At 28.6% G+C, this 27,167-nt stretch overlaps 2 protein-coding genes across 5 annotated transcripts; both read right to left on the minus strand.

The window, feature by feature from the left end:
* Positions 1-30: 30 nt before the first annotated feature.
* On the minus strand, positions 31-20,223 carry LOC126854950 (NPC intracellular cholesterol transporter 1). 4 transcript variants are annotated; one of them, XM_050602154.1, is made up of 20 exons: positions 19,767-20,220; positions 16,431-16,782; positions 16,026-16,318; positions 14,869-15,061; positions 13,747-13,878; positions 12,019-12,138; positions 11,679-11,896; positions 11,197-11,498; positions 10,462-10,659; positions 10,181-10,382; positions 9,771-10,068; positions 9,528-9,655; positions 8,996-9,250; positions 8,752-8,915; positions 8,549-8,661; positions 7,874-8,460; positions 7,347-7,535; positions 6,988-7,075; positions 6,065-6,231; positions 3,566-3,714 (listed from the first exon to the last, which is right to left on the minus strand). In XM_050602154.1, the coding sequence occupies exons 1-19, from the start codon at positions 19,896-19,898 to the stop codon at positions 6,074-6,076; spliced, it is 4,122 nt and encodes a 1,373-aa protein (XP_050458111.1). In that variant the 5' UTR covers positions 19,899-20,220; the 3' UTR covers positions 3,566-3,714; positions 6,065-6,073. The 4 variants fall into 4 exon arrangements, with proteins under 4 accessions (XP_050458110.1, XP_050458113.1, XP_050458111.1 ...); XM_050602155.1 differs by having other exon boundaries at positions 3,572-3,714; positions 6,140-6,231; positions 19,767-20,222; XM_050602153.1 differs by lacking the exon at positions 6,065-6,231 and having other exon boundaries at positions 31-3,714; positions 19,767-20,223.
* Positions 20,224-23,638: 3,415 nt separating this feature from the next.
* On the minus strand, positions 23,639-26,923 carry LOC126854955 (protein claret segregational-like). Its single transcript, XM_050602162.1, has 5 exons — positions 26,420-26,923; positions 25,346-26,334; positions 24,968-25,262; positions 24,429-24,703; positions 23,639-24,299 (listed from the first exon to the last, which is right to left on the minus strand). The coding sequence occupies exons 2-5, from the start codon at positions 26,332-26,334 to the stop codon at positions 23,876-23,878; spliced, it is 1,983 nt and encodes a 660-aa protein (XP_050458119.1). The 5' UTR covers positions 26,420-26,923; the 3' UTR covers positions 23,639-23,875.
* Positions 26,924-27,167: the final 244 nt, after the last annotated feature.

Here is a 27,167-nt window from a genome sequence, read left to right on the forward strand (position 1 = left end):
TAATTAAATGAAACAATATACGAGATGCTATTGTACAGTACAAATAGGAGAAAATTTATTTGTATTTACGTGACAACACAGTACGCTTTGCACGTTATTTCGGATGCTTCTTTGAATTACCTCTTTTTTTTCATTTATCCATTATTACACTGACTTATAATTTCGTGCTTACACTTTTTCATTTCACTTCATATTTATATCCGAAGCTTGTATTGATATGCAATAAATTTGCCATATACACGGTGCAGTATAAATCGAAGATCAATCACTATTATTACCCTTCAAATGGACCAATACAGTACATGTTATTAAATTTAACAGAAAATATCGCGTACTTCATACGTGCACATACATACACACATTTCCGCCAGCTGTATATGTACATATATATATATATATATATATATATATATATATATATATATATATATATATACACATACACACAGGAACTTATACATTTTACACGATATACTTTTATACAGTTTATAACATTTTAACGCAGTCATTTCTCTTCATTTCTAAATATTCATCTGCACACAAGTACATCGCGGAGTAACAATTCGAGGAATATCAACAACTTTAGCGGAGTTTCTCTCTTTTCGTTATCTCCGCGTATCGTTTTTGACAATTGTATAAAAAAGTTATACTCCTCACATAGAAAACACATTTAATTCAAATCTATTGACAAACAAATTCCTCTAAATCGGGAAATAAGCATCAAGCGCATAGAAAAACGTGATGTTATTACAAATTAATTCACGTATTAGTTTCTTTGTATCGTACATGAGAACAAAGGATTAAAGACAATTCTAAATTTGTTTTGTTACACACGTACATACAGCTAAAGCGTCGTACTTTTCACAGAGAACTCTCACATCGACAAAGCGCACGAGTAAAATAAAATTGATGAATCTACCACACTAAAAGAACCTAATAATAAAATAAAATAAAATATAAACTACCCCAAGTGATCTTATTTAAATATTTTCGGCCAGATCGTAAGAAATTCACGCGTGAATAATACTCAACCAATGACGAAAGGTCTTGATTATCATATAGCGGATACACATATTTATTTGAATCCTACGCGCGAGACTGCAAAGTTTTCCATTTCAAGAAAAAGTGTATTGAAATTTGTAGTCTCTTGTGATTCGATTTTAACTATTCGAATCTAATATAAGTATTCCTTGAACTGATTAATTGTTAGAGCTTGACAAAGAAGACTCCGTCTTCCTTCGAAGTTTTTCGCTTACTAAGGATCGCAGCCATCATTTCTGGCACGTGTTAATTTAAACGTAGAATGTGCAAATAATATTTAATCTATAAAAATAAAATAATTGATTTTTACTTCTAATCTGTTATAAAATGAGCATGTATAGTACACGTTAATGTATATGTATGGATATTCTCTAAACTATTTCGTTTGGATCATTTTTATGAGATTCAAAGTCATATTTATCCTTATAATTCTCGTCGAAAAACTCAACTGTTATGGTAAAAGTGGAGAACAATACATATGCTTACTTTAATTTAAAGTAACGTCTCAACACCGGTAATATATTTGTGCTCGATTTGAAACAACTCCCAATAATAATTGTAATAATTTATCTCGCGATTCGTTTCTGCAAAAAAATTATCTCGTCATCAAAAATGAATATACATGTAAATCACTTTTATTTTCTAGATTTTATCTTTTTTATATTAAAAAAATAGTCTCGACAGCCATGTTATAAAAAAAAATAATAAAAAATACTTAAATCTCATATATGTAGCATTCCTCGTTGATCCATAGTAAGCTAACGACAAGAAAACAAATCATTACTTTGTTTGTGTGTGTACATGTATGTGTGTGTTGTGTGGCCTTGATTAATTAATTATAAGATGGAAAATATAAATTCGTAACTTGTAAAACGGAGTTTACTTAAAAAATAGACGAAGCATACACATCTATAATCGATACAATACTGATATCTTTTTTTCTACATTTCACGACGGAAACTTGATATTTAAGAATCATGGTGAAATACCATGGGTAGAAATACATATTGACCCTGCCAAAATTAATCAATATTATAACAAGTTCCAATTTCTGATTATCAAACATTCATTAACGAAATTCCTACATTATTTTTGCATCCAAAGTTAATTGTATAAAAAGTCTAAAGCAATTTTAGATGCATCTATAAAGCAAAGTATATTAAAAAAAAAATGGATAACAATATATCTAGTAATATTTAGAACAGTTAGAAGATCGCGTATACGATTCCACACCATGAATCTTACGGATTAACGTGTGTGTGAGTAATTCGAAAACTTGAATCCTGATATAGATATCATTTTTTACTTGCGCAAATATATCAATTTTAATCGTCATTTAATTCATTTAGATAATCATTATCGATTTTATGTGTTTCATATACATCATATATATATATTTTTTTTTTATTATATCTCAAATGTGGACGGCTTAAGTAAAAACAATTATATTTAGTTGCACGAATTCTAAATGCGTATTCATGCGTGAAATCTTAAAATATAACTGCAATACTGTTTTTTACATTACTGTCAATGTTTTTCCTTTTAGCGTTCCTCTATTCCAAATTTTTCGACTCAGCTGTTTTTGTAAAATAGAATTTTTCTTTTGATTTACCATTTACCACATATGTAATAAAATGACAAAAGTGATATTTTTATTCTATATATTTAAAAAACTGAGAGAATAGTGAGAAAGAGAAGAGGAAACGCTCCCGATAACTTTAAAAAATTAACAAAATCGACTGTATTGCTGAGAAAAAAATATTCTTTTATATATGTATATATATTTATAATAATTAATTTCTTAAATAATTTACATGTTATAGAGGTTAACAATATTTCGATACTCTTAACTATCCATATTTTAACTTTTTTTTAATATAAAGTAATAATTGGATATCAATATCAGAGAAAAAAGGATTCACCTCACAATTGAGAAATGCATTTGCTTTAAAAAGAGGAAAATGCATTTTGTATCCGTCACATTTATTATTATTATTCTCACTAAATTTATTTAACGATGAATGTATAGTAAAGAAACAAATTCTCTTCTGGATAAATTATTTTACCTAAAATCGATCGTACGACCGATCATTCGCAATTGCAATATATTTCTTTTTAAATTTAGAATACAGTTTGTGACGATGTAATGTATTAAATTAAAAAAGAGTCTTGCCCAAAATAATAAATATGCTAAAAATGACAAAAATCTAGAACTATACAAATTTCTTTGTCGCTAAGAGTGCCAGATATGAACATAGATGGACATTCACCAGTTACGGAGAATTTCGTTGAGGATGATTCGCATTAAATTTTCTATAATTCGTAGAAAAGAAGGGCTCGTGCGACTCTGTCTTTCTTTCTCGGCTCACAAGTCGGGTCAAATTAAAGGACATTATTGACACTTACCTAGTGAATCCACTAAGTGGATTACTTTCTTTATGTTATGTCCCTTAAGTACAAAAATTATATTCGATTAAATCGACGAGGATTGATTTAAATGTTAGAACGTTACATGGTGATCAGTCACATCGGCGAGGTTCATACTGGCGTAGGAAGTGGTCGCGCATTGATGGTTGTCGTTTTGGAGTAGGGGAGAGTCTGGCTGGTCACGTCTAACTTCACTTTTGCTCGTGAAGTCGCGATTTTTTCTACGCCCCCGGCGCGACATCACGCCTAAAAAAAAATACAAACAAAAAGACATGAATTAAGTATTCTAAATTCTTTTATCGCATCGCATAATAAACTATTACTCCTTGCGTACATTAATTTTTCTTGTGTGTGTAGCATTTGTTTCTATACATGAAAAGCAATTTATAAGCCAAATTAAATATAATTTTCATGCAATGCTAAGTAGTCCATCATCATATAAAAAAAGACTACATTTTCAAAATTTTCTTTAAGCATTAAAAGCGGTGATGCAATGTGACTTACATGACCTTATTTTAATTTATAATTAAGATATACATTTCATTTGCCAATATACAATGGATTATGCATAATAATATATCTGTCACAAAAATTTTTTTTTAAATTTAATTATAAAATAAGTTTTCTACATATTATCGTCCATTATAACATTTGCACATAAAAAAAGATAGACTTATTCACCTTTATATTGTGAAAAAAATAAAACAATTATATTAAATGTTATATGAATTGATGTGATAACTTATTTAATTTATTTGTATTGTAAACTTTATTAAAAATCTAAGAAAAAATTTATCATTTATATCATATTACTCTGATTTCTTATTTTTTAAATATTATGATATTATGATAGATGCATATATTGGCAAATACTACATGTTCAAATTAAACTCAAATTAACTTAAACAACTAATATGTTGATAACAAAGTTTTAAAAAATCATCATAATTATCTTAAAATTCTAAAGAGAAATATTTCGAAAAGTTCAGTGTTCATTTTAAAAAAATCTTGCATGTAATATTATAATAAAATACAAAAAATAAATGCAATGTGAACACCACATGAAATGATCTATCTATTTCTCTTCACCAGTGATAACTTCTATGCATTTCCATATCCCTGCATTACAATAAACGATTTTATAGCAGCATATAATCAACCTAGAAATTTAATCAAAGGATTCGACAAAGAGCTGTTTGATCATCAAACATACATTATCTGGAGAATGTTTTATATCTTGCAATATACAAAAAATATATGTATACTACATGCTATGGAACGTGTTAGATATAATGCAACATATCTATCAGTTAGTGGCAAAAACGTATAAAAAAATGCGATTTACAAAAGCACAAACAAATAGAAATAATATATAAATTATATATAAATAACATACAAAAAGAAATAATATACATTACATATAAAGTAAAGAAAATTAAAGTACAAATATATTTCTAAAAACCTTTTTCCATCTTAATAATTCATCAAAATGATCAAAAAGATAGTAAATATAACTTTAGGTAATTTTATTGCAATTACTAAAAAATTTATATATATATATATATATATATATATATATATATATATATAAAATATACAAATAGTATCGTGCATTGTTAAATGTGTATCATTAAAATCAATTATTTACACATTTTTTTATAATTTCTTAATTATTAATTGAAATTTAAAACATCTTGTATTATAACTGTTCAGATTGTGTGTTAGCATCCACAATTTACATACATATTACATACATATAATTTTCTATCATAAAAGATATTATCCATTATTTTGTCCAGATATGCACCAATGCAAAGTTTCTTTAATCAATCTTATATACTACGATTTTAAACTTCAAATTTTAATCTGTTAAATTAAAAAATTATATAATTGTCTTTTTTATAGAGATAGAAGAGCATAAAAGGGAGAAAGAAGAATGTATTAAATAATAGTACTTTAGCATATATCATTTGATAATTGTAGAAAAATAACAAATAATGTGCTTGCGAGTTTTTTACTATTTGGAAATAAATAATATTGTATGTAAACATATTAAAAAAAATATATACAATTATGTAAACTTAAAATATAAGCTAAAAGAAATTAGATAACGTTTACTTTCTCTATTCCGACCTATATCAAATTTAAACAAAAAAAAAAGTTAAAGTTAAAAAATGTAAAAAATCTTCTATTATATAGGAAATTGCATCTCTTGGATATCTCTTGGATTTAATTAAAAATATAATAAAGTGGATTAACAATATTGAATAATATCTCACAAATAATTCTGCGTTGTGTGGAATAAGCAATATATGGGGAACACATGTGCGACACATTTTGGAAATAGAATAGAATTACCAATACTATGATTCTGTAACTTTTAACGACGATGTCACTACCGTTGTGTGTCACGTTGATTATTGCGCACGTATTTCAACGTAATAAAATATGCGCAACGACATGTAACAATAGTGACATCGTCGTTAAAAGTTACAGAATCGCCATACAGGAGACTTTATTATCACAGTGCAGATGTTCTTTCCTTTATTTTCTTTTTAACTCAGATTTTATAACTCAGATATCCAATTCTGCATACCTATCTCTCTCATTCGAGCACTTTGAACGTAGGTGTGATTGTAGTGGGTGTAGGAGGAGAATTGTGTTTGCTTACACGATGATTGAGGGATGTCTCTTGCACGTTGTCCAGGTTCCCATGCATCGCTCTTTTGTGATTGGCCAACTTCTCCCTATTCATGGGTGAGCCTAGAACCACCAGGAGCCATGACACCAGTCGATATTATTCAGAATTACATCATGTTACTCAGATTTAAAGAACTGATTTTTCTTAGTAAAAAAGACTGAGGACAGGCATTTAAAAAAAATATTTGGCGTAAAAATCTCTCGGTTTCCTAGTCGCTGTACAATCTCTGCCGAATTCGCAAAGCTGCTCAAATGCAAGGAAAAGATTCTTCTACACATTCACATTATGCATATAGGGATATGAAAATAGGATTTTAACGTAACACTGGTGTGCCCATAAACAAAAACAAAAATTATTTGTTATCTTTCTCCCAAGCATTGACATGCTTGCAACAAATCTGCAAGAGTACAGTCATTCTGCTATCAAGTGTGTCAGTATTCAGTGATAAATTCTAAATTTGCATAAGATATGTTTCATACAATGTGTAAACAATAATACATTTTATAAACAACACAAATTTTAATATAAAATAATTTAAAATGTGTAAGTCAAAGAGCTGAAATAATGTTTCATGTAGCTTTTATTGCATTGTGATCTTTCCCAATTATCACACACAGAAAGCTACAAGTTAAGATAAGATAAAAGCAGAAATAAAAAATCAGAAAAAAACTTTGGATTATTGGAGACATAATCCAAGATTTTCCTGTATATATATATATATATATATATATATATATATATATATATATATACACAATATATATATAATTATATGTAAAAAAGCTGTCATAATTATATATATGACAGTGTTTCCTCACCTATATAACTAAGTAATACTGGCAAAAAGATGAGACCATGCGCTGCTCCAAATAGTACAATACCCAGATACATTCTGAAGTAAAAGACCTGCAAATATTTCTTGGTTGAGTAATACTGTAATTTTATGCAATTAAAATAACGCGCAATCAAAACGCGCTCGCCAATTATTTAATTTATGATTAATTTGCGATTGATAAGCAAAAACTGAAGAAATTATTCGAAATAAATTGAGTGAATATGAAAAATAAACAAACTACTTAATCATTCATTCCAAACGCGTATTTTTTTGATAATAAAAATTTGGCACAATTTCAATAGGCCAATTAACGTCCTAGTTATGATGAAACAAAAAACAAACCTGGAAAATTTGACTCTTTGCAAAGCCTAGGACTATAATACCACCAAACTTCGTCAATGTGATACCGCTAAATACCGAGCTTCCCATATTCGTCAATGCATCTGCGACTCTGTCCACTCTAGTTGCTTGGACCGACACCGAGAAAGAATGCACTAGATGACTGCAAAACTCGACAGCTATACCAACTGCCTGCAGCAACAAACATCAATTCATTTTTCATTAACTTTTCTTACCAATTCTCAATAAATGACAAAAAGAAGAAAAATTCATGATAGATAATTTATATTCATATTTTTCGTTATTCGATATAAATACTAATAAAAGCAAAATATTTATTATAGAAATGTGACAATAAATAATTAAAAATAAAAGGCAGAAAAATTATTAATTGATCTATGATAAATTACATCATTGTTCTGTTTATTACTTTAAAATTCTCATTGTAAAATGCAAAACTATGAGAAATGCTCAGACATTAATTCATACAATAACATTACAAAGATATCTACTTATAATAATTAACTTACCATGACAAGATTTACTAAAGACACTGCGTTCAGAGTTATATGCCACCAATACATCAAACCGCCAATATTGACAACAATCATTGTTATCGTAATTAGAACAACTAGTGATGAGAAAATATCCAAACCCATTAGCAAGAAAGTAACCACAAATATAGCAAGCAATGAGATTCCTATACTTTGCAACGTGTCAGGCCACATGGTCAGGTACTGCTCGTAAAATACGTAGAAAACACTATACGGAAAAACTTCCACAGTGGTATTTCTACTGAGACGTTTCAAGTTACAGTTCAGCATATCTGTAATGTTAGCTGCTACAACTCTGGCTGCTCTCATCGATTCATAATAATCAGCTGAAGTCTTGAGGATAGTGTGATAAGCCATAAAATACGAAGCGCCAACAGTCGACATCCCCGTGTTAGGATCAGTCATATAATTTACACCATGTCCGTAAGCCGCATGACCTCCTTTAGCGCAAGTTTCATCAGGATTATCTTGCAGGAAGAATGATACGTATTTGTCGAAATCCATAGGTACCGGCCTGTTGTATTTGTTCAAAGTGATATTGCAAGTAAGACAATTTCCACGATCTGCGATTCAAAAATAGTATATAGTATAATAGTAATAAAGTATATATGCGATTATACAAAATAAAACATTTTTACAAAAAATATGTACCATTATGTGGACAGAATGAATTGTTCGCCGGAAAATATTTGCAACAACCAGGTAATCCAGACCAATCGATATAATCGTCCATCCAAGACGAAGCAGGCTTAGCTATATAAGTTCTAAAAAAGAGGAAGCATTTTGATATAAAATCCAAAAAAAAATATGTAATAAATTATTCATTCGAAACTTTTGCAAATGTTGCATTATACCTATTTGATTGTTTGGACGCTGTAAATATTTGAGTCGACACTGAATCGCTGTTACAATATTGCCCACCACAAACTAGATTTTGCACTTTATTATCTGAATAATTTAGGCCATCTTTAACAACAAAATACATCGGTGGTCCAATGGATAAGTAATTATTCAAGAACTGTAAAAAGAAGTGTAAAGTTTAGTATTTTTGACGATTCATATTTAACGAATATTGATATTTTAAATCATTGGACGTACTTTGAAATATTTAAGCACAAAACTGTCTTCGGGCATAGACAGCTCTTGGTCTAGGCCAATTTCGATGTGCGGTATTACAGCAATACTGCTGCAGAGCCAACCGAAAAACACAATCATCACGGCCGCGCGAACCCATTTTTGTAATAATAATGGGACGTATGCAACTTTGAAAATTTTATATAATATTCCATCTACCACTTCTTCTCCATCATCACGTTTGGAGCGAATAAAGCAACATACATCCAGTCTGTTGTTCTAAAATTATGAAAATGTCCTTTATGCATTAAACATAATAATTAAATAAATGTATAAGCAAACAAGAACGCGGGACAATAAAAATTAAGTTCTTACGAATTTCTATTAAATATTATTCTATTAAATTCTATTCTATTTTATTCTACTATCTTTATTCTATTATTCTATAAAATATATATATAAAAAAAAATGAATTATATAAATTATATAAAAATTTATAAAGTTAAAATAAATTTAATTTTTAAAGTAAATTTCTTTCATTTTATTAAATACACACCGCATGCCGAATTGTGTCAAGCGCTAAGAGACTGACGAAACATGTAATTTGCAATATAAAGTCCACCAATAAAGCCATTCCAGCGTAAAGAGCAAACGCCTTTACAGCTGGCATATCAGAGAGGCCGCCTATATATAAACAGAAAAAAAATGATAATAAACCTTTTTCGTATACAAAAACGATTCCTTTTTCTCAGTTTTAAATTTATATATAAGATTCACTATATTTTGTACCAATTCGTACCTAGGAAGAAACAACAGCTTTCTGATACACTAGTGAGTAACATACTAGGGCCGACTTGACCCAGTGTGCGTCCAATATGTTCCGGAATCGATTCATTTGGGCGTCTACCCTCTCTCTGATGAGTTTGAACAAGAATAAAAATATTGTCTACTCCGACCGCCAGTACTAAGAACGGTATAACTTCGATGATAATCAGCGTAGCTGGTATACCAATAAAACCAAACAGTCCGACCGAGCAAATCACGGACGCCAGCACTATAAGCACGCCTCCAAGTCCAAGAGTAATCTTGGAATCGTGCTGAAACACAAATATTGATTATATATAAAAGTGTAATTATATATAAATATTTGTTTTTCATACGAGACAAAAAACAAAAATGACAAAGCAATCATGTGATGTAGATCCTCACCAAGAGACGAGTGCATGATCTAATTTGGCCGAGTGATACCGCGATATATCCAAACATGATGACATATGATATCAGAATGGTTACAATATCCGATTGTGATTCACGATTCAGTTCATCCTCAATAGATCGCTCGGACGTGTACGCAATGTCCATAAATGCCGGTTTTCTCGTTGCAGTCCAATTTTTCATGAAGTTAATAAAACTAAAATTGAAAGGACGATATTTATACACGACAATCCCATTAAGTCGAATTTTGCGACTAAACTAATGTAAAAATTTACCTTTCTTCCCATTCCATAGCAGGAAGTAATTTGGCTTTATTGTGATAATTGTTAACAACAATACTAAGGATTATAGCAGTTGCTTTTTCATATGGTGGATTATGAAGATCATGTCCTGGAGGCAAAAATCCGCCTACTGCGATTGCCGGATCTACAGGACCACCGTAAAGTGCAAGACATTCAGGATTATACGCATTCCTAAAAGAAAGATATACAAAAATAATATAAATGTAAAACAACATTGTTATATGTACAAAATATACAAGAAACATTATACTCCCACACTTCTTCATTAATACATAAATTGCTTTATTCTTTAAAATTATTGCGATTCTAATCTAAACTTTTTTATAGTACTCTTTTATTATTATTATCGATTTATGACAAAATTTATCTCGTAAACTAAATAATATAGCTTATTTTTCGAAATAATAATACTAATTTTTTCTTTATATATATATATTTAAACATTTTCTAACCCAGTTAAAACTTAGCTTCTTTATTATATATATATATATATATATATATATATATATATATATATATGTATTTCTTTCTTGCTATAATTTAAGACGTTTATTTTATTAAGTTTAGTTTATTTTATTAAGCTAGTAATATTTTATTCCAGTGCTTTTGTTATTTCATCGCTTATCGCAGGATTATTCACTTATCACTTGATATGAATGAATAAATAAATATTATTACAAGCCTTCTTTTTTATCACTCATTACTTACTGTGAACAAACTCTGAAGTGGTCTAAATAGTTGACTGTATAATTGCCTTCTTCTTCCGAAGTCTCAAATTTTTTTAAACTATCTTGCCAATAACCCCAAATACTTTGAATAGCACATTGCGATATTGTCGTCGGCCCGGTAAATGGTCCAGTTAAAGGAGCAAAACATATATCTGCTAATGTGTAATTGTTGGGAGTAATTATATGCTTGATTCCTTCTTGCAATTCAAAGACTGTTTTTAGGAAAGTGTCATTAAACACAGGTCCAAATACGATTGGTCCATTAGATGTGTTGTGCACAATCTGTAATTAACAATTATACATAACACATCAAATAAAAGTCAATATATAATTCATTTCTATGTTTTATGATAAGCAATACAGTAACTTCTATTTATTTGAAAAATACATATAGTAATATAAATCAATATAAATTATTTTAGGCAAAAATATAACAACCTAATATATTTCAACAGTACATACATTCGGTAAGCCGACGGAAGTGATAATAATCTGTTCGTTTCGATAAAATGGCTCAAAGTGTTTATCGAAATATTCCCTTTCGACACGTGATCGGGAATGCGGAGATGCCCACAATTTTACAGGATCTGTAGTAACTTGCATATATTTAATGCCATGTCCTAAAGCAACGATCAATAGAAAGCCAAGGAAAAGTATTAACCAAGGTCGAGAAGCGCAAACTGCAACAGAATCATTAGTCAATATAATGCAATGTCATGATGAAAATTTTGCTTATATAAAATATTGATGTTAAAATACATTGCTTATATATAAAATGTAGAATGTACAGTATTTTGCTTACCCGTTCCCCATTTGCAGAAGAATTCTTGTAAAAATTTATCTGTTCCAGCTCCAAGCTTCTCAATGAAAGTAGATTGCTCCTGGTCAAATCCACTTGGTATCTCGTCGGTTGATATAACACCTAAAAACATTTATATCAAGTATAACAAATCCCAATTTACAAATAAACATTCGATTAAGCATCATTATATAGTTTCAAAATTCTCAAAGAAGCGTATTCTGCAAATGATTAGTATTCGGTAATCTATAACTGAGACAATAATGTTGCAAATAATCAGCTTCATATAAAACAGCAAAGACTATAAAGGAAAATATAAATTAAAATAAATAATGTATACAAAGTTAACAATAAAATAAGAAGTAAAATGATTTAAATATAATTATAATAAACAATACTGTAACAATAATAGTATATGTAACAATATTTTATTATATTATACATATATTAGATTATTAAAAAAAGAAAATTGCTTAGATAAATATACTTCTTCAATTCAAATTAACTTAAATATGTAAGAAATTAATATTTTTTAATTATTAGAACTAGTATCTAGTTCTAATAATAATAAATAATTAAATTATGATATAAAACAGCTCTTAACAAAATAATATAAGATAATATAACTTATATAAAATTTTTATTACAATTAAATGTTAAAATTTGAGGAAATCTCCTTAACAACATTAGAGATAAAATGCATTTTACTTTAATTATGCAAAAAATGCAGAATAAATAAAACAATTCTGTACAATGTACTTGTAAGTTTTCATTATTTCAAAGACACTATCTTTTATTTAAACATCGCATATTAAACAAAAAATTCCTATTTATTTTATTCATAATTCACTTTTTTAAATCATTTTCTAATACTGTTATGGAGAAATTTTTCTATATATAATTATAATAGAATTTTTTCTATATATAATTATAATAGAATTTTTCTATAAGTTCATCTAGTAAAACGGCACATCTTACTTATCTTCTAATTCTAATTGATTATTTAAAGCAGCATCTATCACTATTATATTAAACATGCAAAATAGTAAGTTTTATAGACCATTCTTAATATACAAAATACACTTGCACAACATAATTTTTGTGAGCAAGAAATATTTATATAAATATTCTAGTAGTGTTTAAAAAATTGTATATACATCCTCTTTCTCTCTTTCTTTTATTTTTCAAGTTTAAAAATATTCTTAATAAAAATTATTTTCATAAAAACAAGCATCAATTTTATACTTTAGACTTTAGTAAAATATTATTATGTAATGTAATGTAGCATCGTTAGAATATAATCTCCGCATGCTTTTTGCCATGCTTCAAAAACTTGTTTAAGTATTTGTCTTACTTTTAAGCATTTAAATCTTTATTGCAATCGTGCAGTTAATTAGTAAAAATTCATTATAACATGTGCATGTAAGTATGCAATATTATATGAGTATTGCATATTGTGACATAAAAAAAGATATGTGGACTAAAGAGCTTAACTATAACTGAAACTAAATTTGATAAATCTAAGAGATTTGAAAGAAAATTATCTAATACATAATTGACATCCATTGGCAGGAATAATCTGCAGAGCTAAAAATAAACAAAGCAAAAGAAACAAAGAAATAAATGAAGCAATAAAAGCAACAAGAAACAAAAGAAAAAATACAAAACAAGAATGCAATAACGATTACAATTGCGAACATCGAAGATACTTTTAGAATCGAAAAAACCTACTAGAACGCTTAGACTGAAGTGGGCTGTCTTCTTGGTCAGCGGCAAGGGCAATACGAGCACCATCTCCTGGGTGGTGTAATCCGGCAGCTAGCCGTCTACCCACCTGTCTTCCTACCTCCTCCCCTCGTGCAACTATACATATGCGCACACCATACATACACAACTTGTATAGTCTGTATTTTTCTCATATACATAAGTATTATTTACGCGCATTAATCAATATAAAAAAATATTCCATTCGCACAAAAAGTTATTTGAGGAAAGTTTTCTATTAGAATCTAAGAATTATTAAATATATATATTAGTTGAGAGAATAGTAAACAAATTAATTAAAGTTAGTCTGTACAAATGTTAATATTATCATTTCTAGGAAACATTCTCATGTATCATGATTTACAAACATATCAACTGTTGAATGAGTTAAAGTTCATAATAATTCGCTATAAGAATGTAAAAAATTAATTTTTTTTAAATCTAGTTCCAAATAATTGATATATAATATCTCTTCTGCAAAAATTTTATATAGCACTGAATAGTTATTATTACAATAACTCATAAATGCTGTTTGAATAATTACAAATGTATAAATCACAACAATTCTAAATTTTCTTAATGCTTCTTACAAAAATGTTTATTTTTTTTAATGTTCGCAAGAGAAAAAAAAACGAAAAATTAACGAGATATTATACATGCTTTCTTGAAATTTAAATGAAGTAAAACAAGTGCAGAGGAAAGATCCCACAAATTAAAAGATAAATAGCAACAATAGAATATATCCAAATTTAATCATTACAAAAAAGTTAATCACACGATGAACTCATTAATTTCACATGTGTCTCTCTTATTATCTCCTCACTTATTTTATATATTTATTTAGAGATGTAATTAATAACTAAAAATAAAATAAGCTAACTACAATTAGTCATTAGAATATTCAATAAATTATCAAAGATAAATTATATGCAAAATATAATTCAAAAAAAAAGATAGCTTCAAAATTGAAAAAAGCACACTCTATTTTTCATTTACATAATTTGTGCTACAATAAAATCCGTAAAAATTTTTTTATATATATGTATATATACCTTCTCAATATGCACAAAACAAGGTTGAGTTTCTTACCTATACGTTTCCTATGGCTGAAACACATCAGTAACAGAAGGAAAAGGCAGGTGCCGCATACAAAAATAATTGTCATTATAACTTCATAACCATCGTAACCAAATATTGAAAATGGGTTTGGAAGTGGAGGTACTGGTGGTGGTATTGGACAACTTTGTTCACAATCAACACAACTGCAAGCTGGAGTATTTTTCTACAAAAGAAAAAGTTAGATGCAGATTTCTCATTATGCTATCTTTTGTGCATTTTATTCATATCTTACATTGTGGTAGTTAGACATGAGTGTCTTTATACGTTTTATTTACACAAATAATGTATGTAGATGTTAACAAAATAACGAAATATAATCCATCAGAAAAAAATTTGAATATTTTTAGTGTTCTTATACATATTTATAAATAAAATAAAATAATTTTACATCTTATTATTAGATGTACTCGGTTATCATATGTAGATATATTTTTGTTATAAATTACATATTAAAAAGTTCCAAAATAATAATCTTGAGAGAATGTTCTTTCTGCATAATATTTAATTCTCTTACAAATTCTACAAAGTGTTTGTAAAATTTTCAATATTATCTATCAATTCTTCATAGAAGAATTATTCATGTATTCTTATTTGAATTATGAAAAATGCAGTATCCATATTTTTCATGCATATATCTCATTAAAAGTGTATGTCATGAAATTAATAGCTGAAATTAATCAGCTTGTTTTCTTCTTACCTACATATGTGCAATTAAAAACTTATTATGCTAATGTCGAATAACAAAAAAAAGTGAATACACCTGCAATGCTATTCAGCTACAAAAAAATGCAATCAAATCATTCTCGTCCTTTTTTTGGCATATTATGTATATTTCAATAATTACTGCTTGTCTTACTTGCATTTATATAACACAAAATATAATAATTATTTATATAATTCGTGTATTAACAAGAGTGTGTAACTTGCTACTGTATTTAAAAAATCTATTCAAAAGGAAAGTATGTAGTAAGTGAATTGGCATTCACTGGATGGCATACCTTACTTATTAGTATGTTTAGATCTTTACAGTGTTAATAAGTCTAACAAGTTCAATTGCACTATATATGTATGTATGTATTCCATTAAATGTTAAATATATTGTATATTTTTTTGAAAATAATACTAACGTTTAACGCCTTATTGCATGGCGTGATTGCAGGATCCACTGGTATAAACGGACCAATAGGTTCATCGGTGTTTTTATATGTAATTTGGAAAGGTACATAGATATTATTCTCCGCATCGCCCATAAAATGAAACCATTTTAAAGGAGTACATCTACTTGCACCCCATTCTCCGCACATTATATCCAGCGCTAACTGGCCTGTGCTTGGCACTGATACCTTATTGCACGAATTAAACGTTCCTTCAAGATACTTATTCGTTATATATAAATCTATTCCATCAACGTATTGTGCACCTGAAAAAGGGCATTCAAAATCATAAAATCGCAAATCGAAAAATGTTGAGAAAACATTAAATTTCAAACGTAAAATTGATGAAACAAAATATCAATGTATGTATATAATTACCGTTCTGCTCGCCTTTCTCCGTAATATTGATAAATTTACTTTGGTTAGCAGCACATGTATAATCGCAAAAGTGCTTTGCTAAATTATCTAAGCAACTAGGGCATCTTTTCAAAAAGTTGGATGCAAGCTTGAGATTTGCATCCATCGTAATAAGTTGATTCATGTCGCAGCAGGTATTAATTCCTTTGCCATTATCTACCAATAAGTGTGGACAATTTTTAGCCAACAATTTCTGTCCCTCGGAATTCAATGGTTTCGCTGGCCCATCGTAAACACAATATTTTTTGTGCATAGATAGATCCATATAACATTCTCCATACCATATACAGTGACCATTCTCATCACTAGCAACCTGTTTAGAAATAATAAAAAATATCTTTAAACTTTCATTTTATGTAATTTACTTTTTCGCATATATTAGAGAAATAACTCTAAAATTAACTTTAAAAAGACATTTCTTTCCAATTACATGCATAAATATAAAATGTTTATTATTAAATATTAATATTATACTTGATGTGCGATAAAATTTGCTGGCCGCGTTCACACAAGGCGTATATAAAGATATAGAATATTACATGAAACATTTCCTAATTGAGTTCTTCATGACCTGTGTATTAAAGCTTGATATGAGATTTATTTGAGGCAATGAGCTGAATTAATGATTTAATTCACTTAATTTAAAGCAGAGCATTGCCTGAGAGAGAACTCTATAAAAAGGAAACATTTGTTTTTTACAAGATATTCCTATACACTAAATAGTAATGATTATCTCGCAAATTGTTTAAAAAATATTTGTGAGGTGAGATTATCTTATATAACATTAATATTAAAATAGTGCTTTATTTTAAATTATATAAGTTAGTATATTTAATCAATTTCTTAATAATTGAAACAATATAATTGAAATAATATCTCTTTCTTTTAATATTATTTACAATAAATGTTAATTAATGAAGAAACAAAAGTTAAAAAAAAGAAATATATTTTAAATAATGTATGTATTTTTTTGTTTTCTCAAAAAGAAGATAAAAAATAAATACATTATTTATATGTTTATATAGTAAAATAAATATATATTTAATAAAATTTGTTACATTTATCAGACATAAAAAAAAACTAAATTTTTTAAATATTTTGCAAATATTTTTTTTTTTAATAATTTAGAAAAATAATTATTAATTGAGAAGAAAATATACGCGTATTTGAAAATTTAAAAAGCCGGTTATCTTAATTTCGGAGCAAAATTTAATAATTTTATAACATTTCTCATATAACGCTTTTATATAAGTAATAATTAATTTATAAAAAAACGCTCTTGTTTTTTTTGTATTAAACATGATAAAACGACGACGCGCCATATCAGTTTCGTATGAGTCATACGTTTATAAGGAATCATATAAGTCACGCAATGGGCGTTATACTATTGTATTATATTCGGCACGAACATGAGAAAGTGTTGTTAAATGTCTTTATAAACAATTTCGGATCGTTCGTACATGATGATATGTACAAAAAAAAATACATAAATCACAATCTTATCAATTTTAACGATTCGAAACGAGAAAAAAATTTATTGCCTGGAATTCCCTTTTTTTGTATCGAATAATTTGACTTACATCACTGCACATAATGCGTATACGTAGAAAAGTTTACTAATCATTTATCAAATTCATATGCATTTTGTATGATCGTAAAAATTCGTTTGAATAAATCTTAATGGATGATATATGTTCATATAAAAACAAAGTGCCCAGTATAATACATATTGTTGATAATAATAGCTTTTTTTATTCCATGCTCCTTTGTTTTCCTTTCTTTCTTTCGCAACCGGAAATAATCGTTCAATGAAATCAGCTGAATAACAAGCCAACACGAGATAAATATTTCATGATAGACTCACATGATATATGATACATAAGACATATGATATATAAAGATATAAAATATACTTATAGTACATAAAAATTGTTTACATGTTCAATCATATTTACTCGTTATTTTTATACATTGATAAATGTTCGTATATATTATTCCTAAAGAAAGAAAGAGAATTAAATTTCTAAGATACATATAACTTTTAAAATAAATTCATTCATGGAATTCTCTGATTTCATCGATCGTTCATAAAAGATATATATTTAGAAATATATTTTATTATGCAATTAGGAATATTTTTGAGTTAAAAAGAAAAAAGTATATTTTAAATGAAACGCAAAGTATATTTCCTTAAGAGATCAAAGCTCTCACATTTTCTTGGAAAAAAAAAAAAATTAAAAAAATTTATATATACAAGCTCAGTATATCTATTCTTTTTATCCACATTAATTATAAAAATTTTTCTTTTATTAATTTATCAAAATATTTATGTATATATACATATTTGTTTTATATTATCGAAAATGTAAACAACTTGCAGCTAAAAAGATTAAAGTCATTGAATAAGCGGCGTTTTGTGTCGCACGAAACCGCATTCTTTGCTTGATATCAAATGATTAATCATCGCTCACGTCGTTTAGCGCTTAATCACGCGGCTGATTCAATCTTGCTCTTTTATTCAAGTTACGATTACATATATATATATATATATATATATATATATATATATATATATATATATGTATATTAGTATGGATCGAAAAAGGAAAGAGAACAGGACAAACGCACGCATGTTAAAATGAGGCTGCGACGTAATAATTGGACCAAGGTATTCCAGAATTACGTATTTTCCGCGTCGCCCCAAGGCAAGAATTCAGATGCCGAGGACGCGACACTTGGTGATGTCTCATAATCGAGTCATCGCCGATATGACAAAGATTAACGGCGAGTCGATAAAAAAAATATATATATATATATCTATTGTTTTCCGCTGACCTTGACCTAATAAATAATCGGTGTGTGTCATTGAGCGAATCTCTCGCGGACGAGAATCCGCCGCGCGCGCGAAAATAGCATAATTAAATTTAATAAATCCCACGGACATATGTACATAACAGGACGACGACTGGCTTTCTCGGCGATCAGTCGATGTGACGTCACAAGCGCGCTCGCGCGCTCAAGTCTTCTAATGCCAGGGTGTGGACAATGTAAATACGTAGCGCGCACACATTCACGTGCATATATGCGCGCGTATATTATGTATACGTGTATGCGTGTAATGAAAGACGAGAGGGAAAGACAAGATGCAACGTGAGACGGGAGCGAGGGAGGGGAGAGAGAATTTGACGCACGCGCGGCACACATGCACACAAAGCGTCGCAAAAAGGACGCGGCGTACAATAATATTCAGCCATATAATCTCGTTCGCGTAGATGTATAAGTGATACGATTACTCACCGGACTCGCTAGACTTGACAAGGTCAACAGTAGCAGCAGCAGGGGCCATAGTACACCGCCGTCGTATATCATCGCGACCGCACCTGTCAAAGTCCGACGACGACTCGCGACCGTTAAACTAGTCCTGTGCATCGCGCGCGGCGATATCACACTTGACTGCAGGATGTGTCACGCCCGGAATTCGTTTCCCTCTACGAGTACAAGCTGTCACTGGATACCGCGGCACTTAACCCTTCGACGACTCGACTTTCCGCTGAATACGATAACGTAACGTCGATCACGAAATGATCATCGCCGCGAAAACACCACGACAAATCCCGTATACACTCGCGCGCAATTCTTTCCAACCGATGACGTCTCACGACCGAACAATGACTACTTGCACCGCCGTCTCGACAGCAACTGCCACCGACACATGACGGTCAAACTCGTATGTACGTCATCGAACTCACTCGGAGCGCCATCGGACGGCGCTCGGCCGACTTAACGGCCATAAAGTACGTAGGAAATATAAAGTTTTCCGACAGGAAAATACAGATAGGAAAACGTCATGCAATTGGTTATGTATATAGAGAATTTTTTGAATTCTAAAAATTGTCCTATTTGATAGCCAATCGTGATGTTGTGTTTTTTATTGGAAAACTCCCACGAAGGGAACAATACGAGAACAGAAATGGCGATTCTGACTAATGCCAAATCGATTTATGATTTTCTTTTTTTCTATCAATCCTTGAGAATGCCTTCGTCGATTTTTTTACTTAGATACAAATATTATTATATATTATTATATCAAATATTATTTAATCGACTCGTGTAATTATATCACTGATACACGACACAAAGATATATAAATTAAAATCGATCGATTGTGTAAAAATTCCAATATAATATCAATAAATCATGTTAATAATATTGATATACACGAATTGCTCCAAAATTGGATTTTCACTTTGAAATAAATCGCTTAAACAATTTATATAATAAAAGAATAAATTATTCTTGTGAAAGAAATAATTAAAATAAAAATAATTAAGAGAAATTTATCTCGTGTAACAGTTTCTAATCTTCTTAGACATTTTATGTAGCAATTTCTAATCTTGAAAACTTAGGCACACAATTAGATTTCAAAATTATCGAGAATGAAGTTTAGATAAAGTACATAATAGATATTTATTCCATTTTTTATCTATTCAGTTTAATCTTCATGACAAGCATATATTTAAAGAATATATTTAAAGAACGAATTGTCATTGTTTGTTCTTAGAAATAAAATACGCGTTAAACGACATTTTTTTCCTAAAAAAGATATCGATTGTTTGAAGCGAACAACTGAATTTAATACGAATAGTTGTGCAACTCGCTATATGTGACTAACGTTACTTGAAATAATCGATAGATTTACGAAAATGATAAGACGTGGTGTTACGTGAAAGTTCGTAAAAATCTGTACGTTTATAAAGTATAACATATGCTAAACGTTCATATCAATTCGTCTGATCACGATTTAATGTACCGGATAAGGAGAGAACAAATCGTGCACGTGCTCATGAATTTTATCTCTTCTCGAAGGATACATAATTCATTATTTGATAAAAATATACGCAGTTTAGTAAAAACGCAATTAAAATTTTAGTTATTAGTTATTTTCTATATTAAAAGAAATTTTTAAAGATATTCTGAAATTAATTAGAAAATAATTATAGACTTATTTTATGAAATGTTTTACGTTATTATGCATTAAATTAAACACGTGTTAAGCTCTTTACTAACTTGTATTGTCGTAAAGCGATCTAAAAGTCTTCAGCTTTGAAATTCTTTTTACATCTATTTTTAATCAATTAATTTCTTATGCATGTTTTTGCAGTCATTTAATTTGCTCTTTGAATATAATTTGCTGGATTCTTACTTTGATATCGTATTTTATAGTGATTCAGCAAATTTAATATTTCTTTACTTCTTTGCAATATTCTGTAGAAATTTTTGTCGATACTAATGTTTCCATAATATTTATATTTCCAAAATCTCTATGTCATCATAATATTTAACAAAAATGTAATCTTATTAACAGTTATTTTTATAACAGATATTTTTCTATTAAATTGTTACATTAAAACTTATCTTGTTAATAAAATTTCAAACGGAAATACAAACTGAATCACATTCCTTAACAAAAATAATGTTTTTTCGTACATGAAATTTTTATGAAAAAAGTCCAAATAGAATTTGACGACTTTTTTGATGAAACTGTCATGTATATCATTTTTTTATTTTTTTATTTTGATAGGGTATTTTAACAATTTAAGAAAAAATTTTTTTTTTTAAATTAGTTCTTTTAAACAAATCTATACAAGTCTTCTTAATAATAATTTACGACTGTCTTTGCATTTATTTGCAACGTACTCATTATATCACTGCAAACATGTGTGCAACCATATAATCTCTTGCACACCGGAAATATCATTCGGATCTGCACGCATATCGTATATTTATTCCAAATTGACACACAACAATCTTGTTTATGAATTAGTTGTTTTTAAAGGATTTAAATGGATGATTTTCTCTCTTTCTCTCCTCTTCTTTTCTCGTTATTTTTTATTCTCTTCTTTTAAAGATTCAGATTTTGACTTTTATTGTTAAATCTACTTATAGACATTTCATTTTAGATAGAAGATGTGAAATATACGTAAGAGAGTGGAATATTTACAAAACAAAATAAGATTTCGAAGAAAAAAATCGATAAAACAGAAACTTATAATTAAGAAAGATTAATAGTTTTCTGATTGAATTGACACTATGATTTGCAAGGCATGAGTTAAATTCAAGTTAAATTCAATTCATGCACTGCATGGAATTTTTTGTATCTTGTTTTATTTCAATAAACATAATTGTAAAAAGTTAATTTATTGAATGTTTTCTTTATTAGAGAGTAATAAAACGATATAAAAAATTCCATGCAGTGCATGAATTGAATTCAACTTGCAAATCATAGAATGTTAATTCATCAGTGAGTTGACATAATTCTATAGTTTAATCTCATTCAGCTTCTTAAAAGCAAGCATTTTACTTTGTTCAATAGATAGTTCTTGCACGCGGGTAATTGAAGTCTTCCTGTTTTTGTCCATTTTAGAAAACAGGATTGAAATTTATTTCTTAGTACGTAGCACAGTTAAAAATTTATATAGTGCAATTTAAAGCAATTTAAAGCTAATTTTAGAATCAGTTTTCCTAACATTTTTATGAAAATATTAGAAATAAAATTCTACTCCAACTCTATAACAAAAATATATCTTATTTTAAATATAATACAAAAAAAAAAATAGTAAAGAAGTTGTCAGAACTATAGGAACGATTTAAATATTTAGCTATTATAACTAAAATCTAGATACTTTCACAGAAATCTAATCTGTCACCATATTTTATAATTATCTCTGTTTTACCTTTTATAATAATTTTCCTTTTTAAGCTAGATTACACGATTGGTCATTAATAGAATTTTGATTTAATCTTTAATTAATTATTAACTTTGAAAACAAGATCATCATTAATTGGTAATCATAATTTGATAATTATCTGAGCTTCTAATTCATTTTACTGATAATATATATCTTATAAAATTATAAAGTATCTTGTCATATACATTTGCTTTATATAAAATATTTACATGGCAAGAGTAAATGTATAATATTCTAATAACTAATATATATACAGACTATAAATATAGATTATAACATTACACAGATAAAAAAAAGAGAGATTATAGCAAATTTCTATGACAATTGTTTATTCATAGCATTCCAACATATAAATATAAATGTTTATATATAAATGTCATTTATTTAATTATTTATGTATAACATTATTAATGTTATACAAAACATTATATTAGGTTATATAAAAAGATGGCTTTTTATTGTCATTTTTTGCCATTAATTCCATAAGAATACACACATATATTATTTTTTTCCTTAAGTTATTTTATATTAATCATAATAATTGTAAAAAAAAATATCAATCATATTATAAATATCAATTGAGTAAAAATTTGTAAATCAAGATTATATAACAAATGCAATCAAACTATTCTTTAACTAAAACTAATATTTTAAAATTCAGTTTGGTATATTCTGTAAAAGCATTCGACTTCGTTTAACATTTCCAGTCTTGCAGTTATTAACACTGCTAGCAAATCTTAACGAATTTAATGTCTCGTTATAACATTCATCTAATGGCGATATATTTAACAACATTAAAGTTTTCGAATTGCCTCCCAAAGAAGGCATAAGCAAATGAGTTAATTTAGAATTTCTATATGGAATATGTTCCTGTTTTTTTAAAAGAGCTAAAATAACATTACCAAGATTTGCTAATGATTTATTGATATTCTTCGTTTCTGTAGTTCTGACAGCTTCTTCACTCTTCAAACGTTCAGATCCAGCTAAATCGACTAAATTTAAATTTCCTATCGATACCTCCTGTTTTCTATTGTGCGTGCCAATCAATTGTATTCTCGTTACTGAATGTGATCTGGACGACCTAAAAAGCAAATTACGCACATAAACAATTATAATTTCTAATATTATATTCTTATTTAAGAAGAAAAAGCTGCTTTGTTTTTCGTAATTTTCTAATTTGAACTATAAATGTTCTACAAATATAATTTACCGCTCATTTGCCTTGGTAGCTGCAACAGCTCGATTGCGTTGTGCAGTTTCAAGACATTCATGCAATTCTTCTGGACTGTGTATTTCTTCTATTCGAAGATTGCTGACATATAAATCCTGACCTTTGCTATCCACCATTCGTATCTCGTGCGTCTTTAATTGCGAATCGAGAAGATCAACGATATGTTCATTGTAAATTTCCAAAAAACTTGCTTTTACTCGATACTCCCAACCAAGAAGTTCAAACTGTTTCATTTCTTTGAATATATGACGTACCTAAAATTATACATAAATAAGCTCGATTCTCGTAGAAAAATTATGCACAAATTTAAATTGTATTTATAAAAAATATAAATTATATTAAACAATATAAAAAAAAATATTGATCTATATTTAGAGATTTTTTAAAAGAGAAACTATGTTTGAAACAATTGCAAAGTAAATTTATATGTATAAATTAAGATCTAATAATTCCAGCTAATATACATATACCATATAATACATATATTATATCCTAATTATATAAGAATATACACATACTGTTCTAGGTATCATGCCTTCAGATTGCTCCATTTCTCCTTCCATAGTATATGTTTTGCCAGAACCAGTTTGGCCATAAGCAAATACACAAACATTATATCCTTCAAGAGCAGACTGTACTAAAAAGGATAACTCTTCAAATATATCTTCTTGTGATGCTTTATGAGTAAAAACTTTATCAAATGAAAATTCTTGCTTTGTTCCTCGTTGTTTTCCACTACAACTTACTGCATCTGATCCATCCAATTTGCTTATTTCAATAGTACAGTCATCTATATAGTTTATGCTACACAATCTACAAATAATAAGTTTGTTCAAGTAAATGGATCATGTTAAAGATATACTTAACTGCAAAGCAAAATACAGATGTCAACTTACGCTTTCATCTGTTCAACTTCCTTTGGAGTCCTCGGACGAACTCTGCAAAATACTCTGATATTCCCCTTTAATTCTTGTATGTTATTGTGTAGCACTCTACATTTTTTATCCATTTCATATGCCAATGCTTCTAATTGTTCTTTAACATTACTTAAATTCTCATTTATCTGTTTTTGTAATTCCAGCTCAGTTGTCAAAGTTGTTAATTGTATTGTTTGTTTTGAAATCAATGCTTCTTGTGTTTTACATTTTTCTTTACATTCATTCAACATGCAAGTAACGCTTGTGCATAATTCTTCTGATTCTTTTAATCGTTTTACCAAATCTTCTTGATGTTTTTGTATCGTAGATATTTCTTTTGTTAAAGCTTGAACTTCACTAGTTAAAGTATTGTTTGAATCCTCAAATTTTTCTGCTTTGGTTCTGCATGCAGCCTCACTAGTTTTTAAACTATTTACCAATTCTTGCAGGGCATTATATTTTGATTCTATATCTTTACTTTTTTGTTCTGCAACTAATAATTTATCACTCGTTTGAGCCAAGCGACCTCGCAAATCCCATCTTTTTAATTTGGTTGACTTGTTATCTGTATTATTCTGTAATACTTGATTCGTTTTCTTTGCTGTATTATTAGTTGTCAATGTTTTACTATTTGGTTTGTTCACTAGTACTTTCGTAACAGGTTTGAGAAATGGTTTCTTTGGCTCCCCATGTGTTATAGTTGTACCTGATCTTTTTACACCATTTATATTCGATCGTGTAATTGTGGATAATGTTTTTGCACGGACTAAAGTAATTGGTGGTTTATTCTCTTTTGTAGATTTTGTTGTAGAAAGGGAGCTTGTTGGTGCCGATTTTACAGTTGATACTGAGTTTGATGTTGAGATACTATTTATCTCTTTGACTGTTTTGTCATTTATACTTTTAGTATGTATATCCATTGTAGAAATTGCTTTCATTAGTTTTGGTTTTGGTACACAAGATTCCATCTATCAAACATATAAATAATAATAAAACAATTCGTCTTAAAAAAATTAAACATGAATAATAAAAATGTAAATAATAGAAACTTACGATGCTTTGATTCTCTTGATGACAGTTAACAGTTAAAATAGCATCTGCTTTTTTTTAATTTAAATTTACCGTGTCACATAAAAAAAGGGGAACGAAAATCTTCACAATCACAAAAGAAATGTAAAATCAATGCGCAGAAATATAATAGAAACACACTTTCTTCTAAGATTTCTGCGACGGTTATCAATTCACACATCTGCTGTTTGTAACTTGAATTTAATCGTGTATGATAAATCGACCTATGAGAGAAAACGAACGGTCGTTCACTTATTACTCCAACGAATCATCAGTCGGATACAAAAGACTGACCAATGTTTCTCTAGGAGGGGAAGATTGAATAATCGTTACGTATACTATAGATGTATAGATGCATGTGCATATGCACTTAATGGTCTTGCACACAGACGCGGCAACGCTAAAAGGTGACGCGACAGCCAATCAATTTACAACTTTTCCATAAGAGCGAGAGATTGATTGGCTACCGCGTCATCTTTTGCCGCGCAGCCAATGTTGCCACGTCTTGTTTACAGGAGAATGACATTACCGACTATTTTGACAACAGCTGACTTTAGAACTATGTTTTGGAGATAATTAATTACACAATCTACTTTAATCATGTGAAAATTTTAACCCATCCCAGTTATTGTGTTATTACCAAAAATATATATATCTTTTATATAACTCTCAAGAATAATAAAATAAATGTTTTTATTATATTAAATCACTGCTTTATTATCGATAATGCAAA

The sequence above is a fragment of the Cataglyphis hispanica genome, chromosome 15, assembly GCF_021464435.1.
Source record: "Cataglyphis hispanica isolate Lineage 1 chromosome 15, ULB_Chis1_1.0, whole genome shotgun sequence".
NCBI classification, from domain to species: domain Eukaryota; kingdom Metazoa; phylum Arthropoda; class Insecta; order Hymenoptera; family Formicidae; genus Cataglyphis; species Cataglyphis hispanica.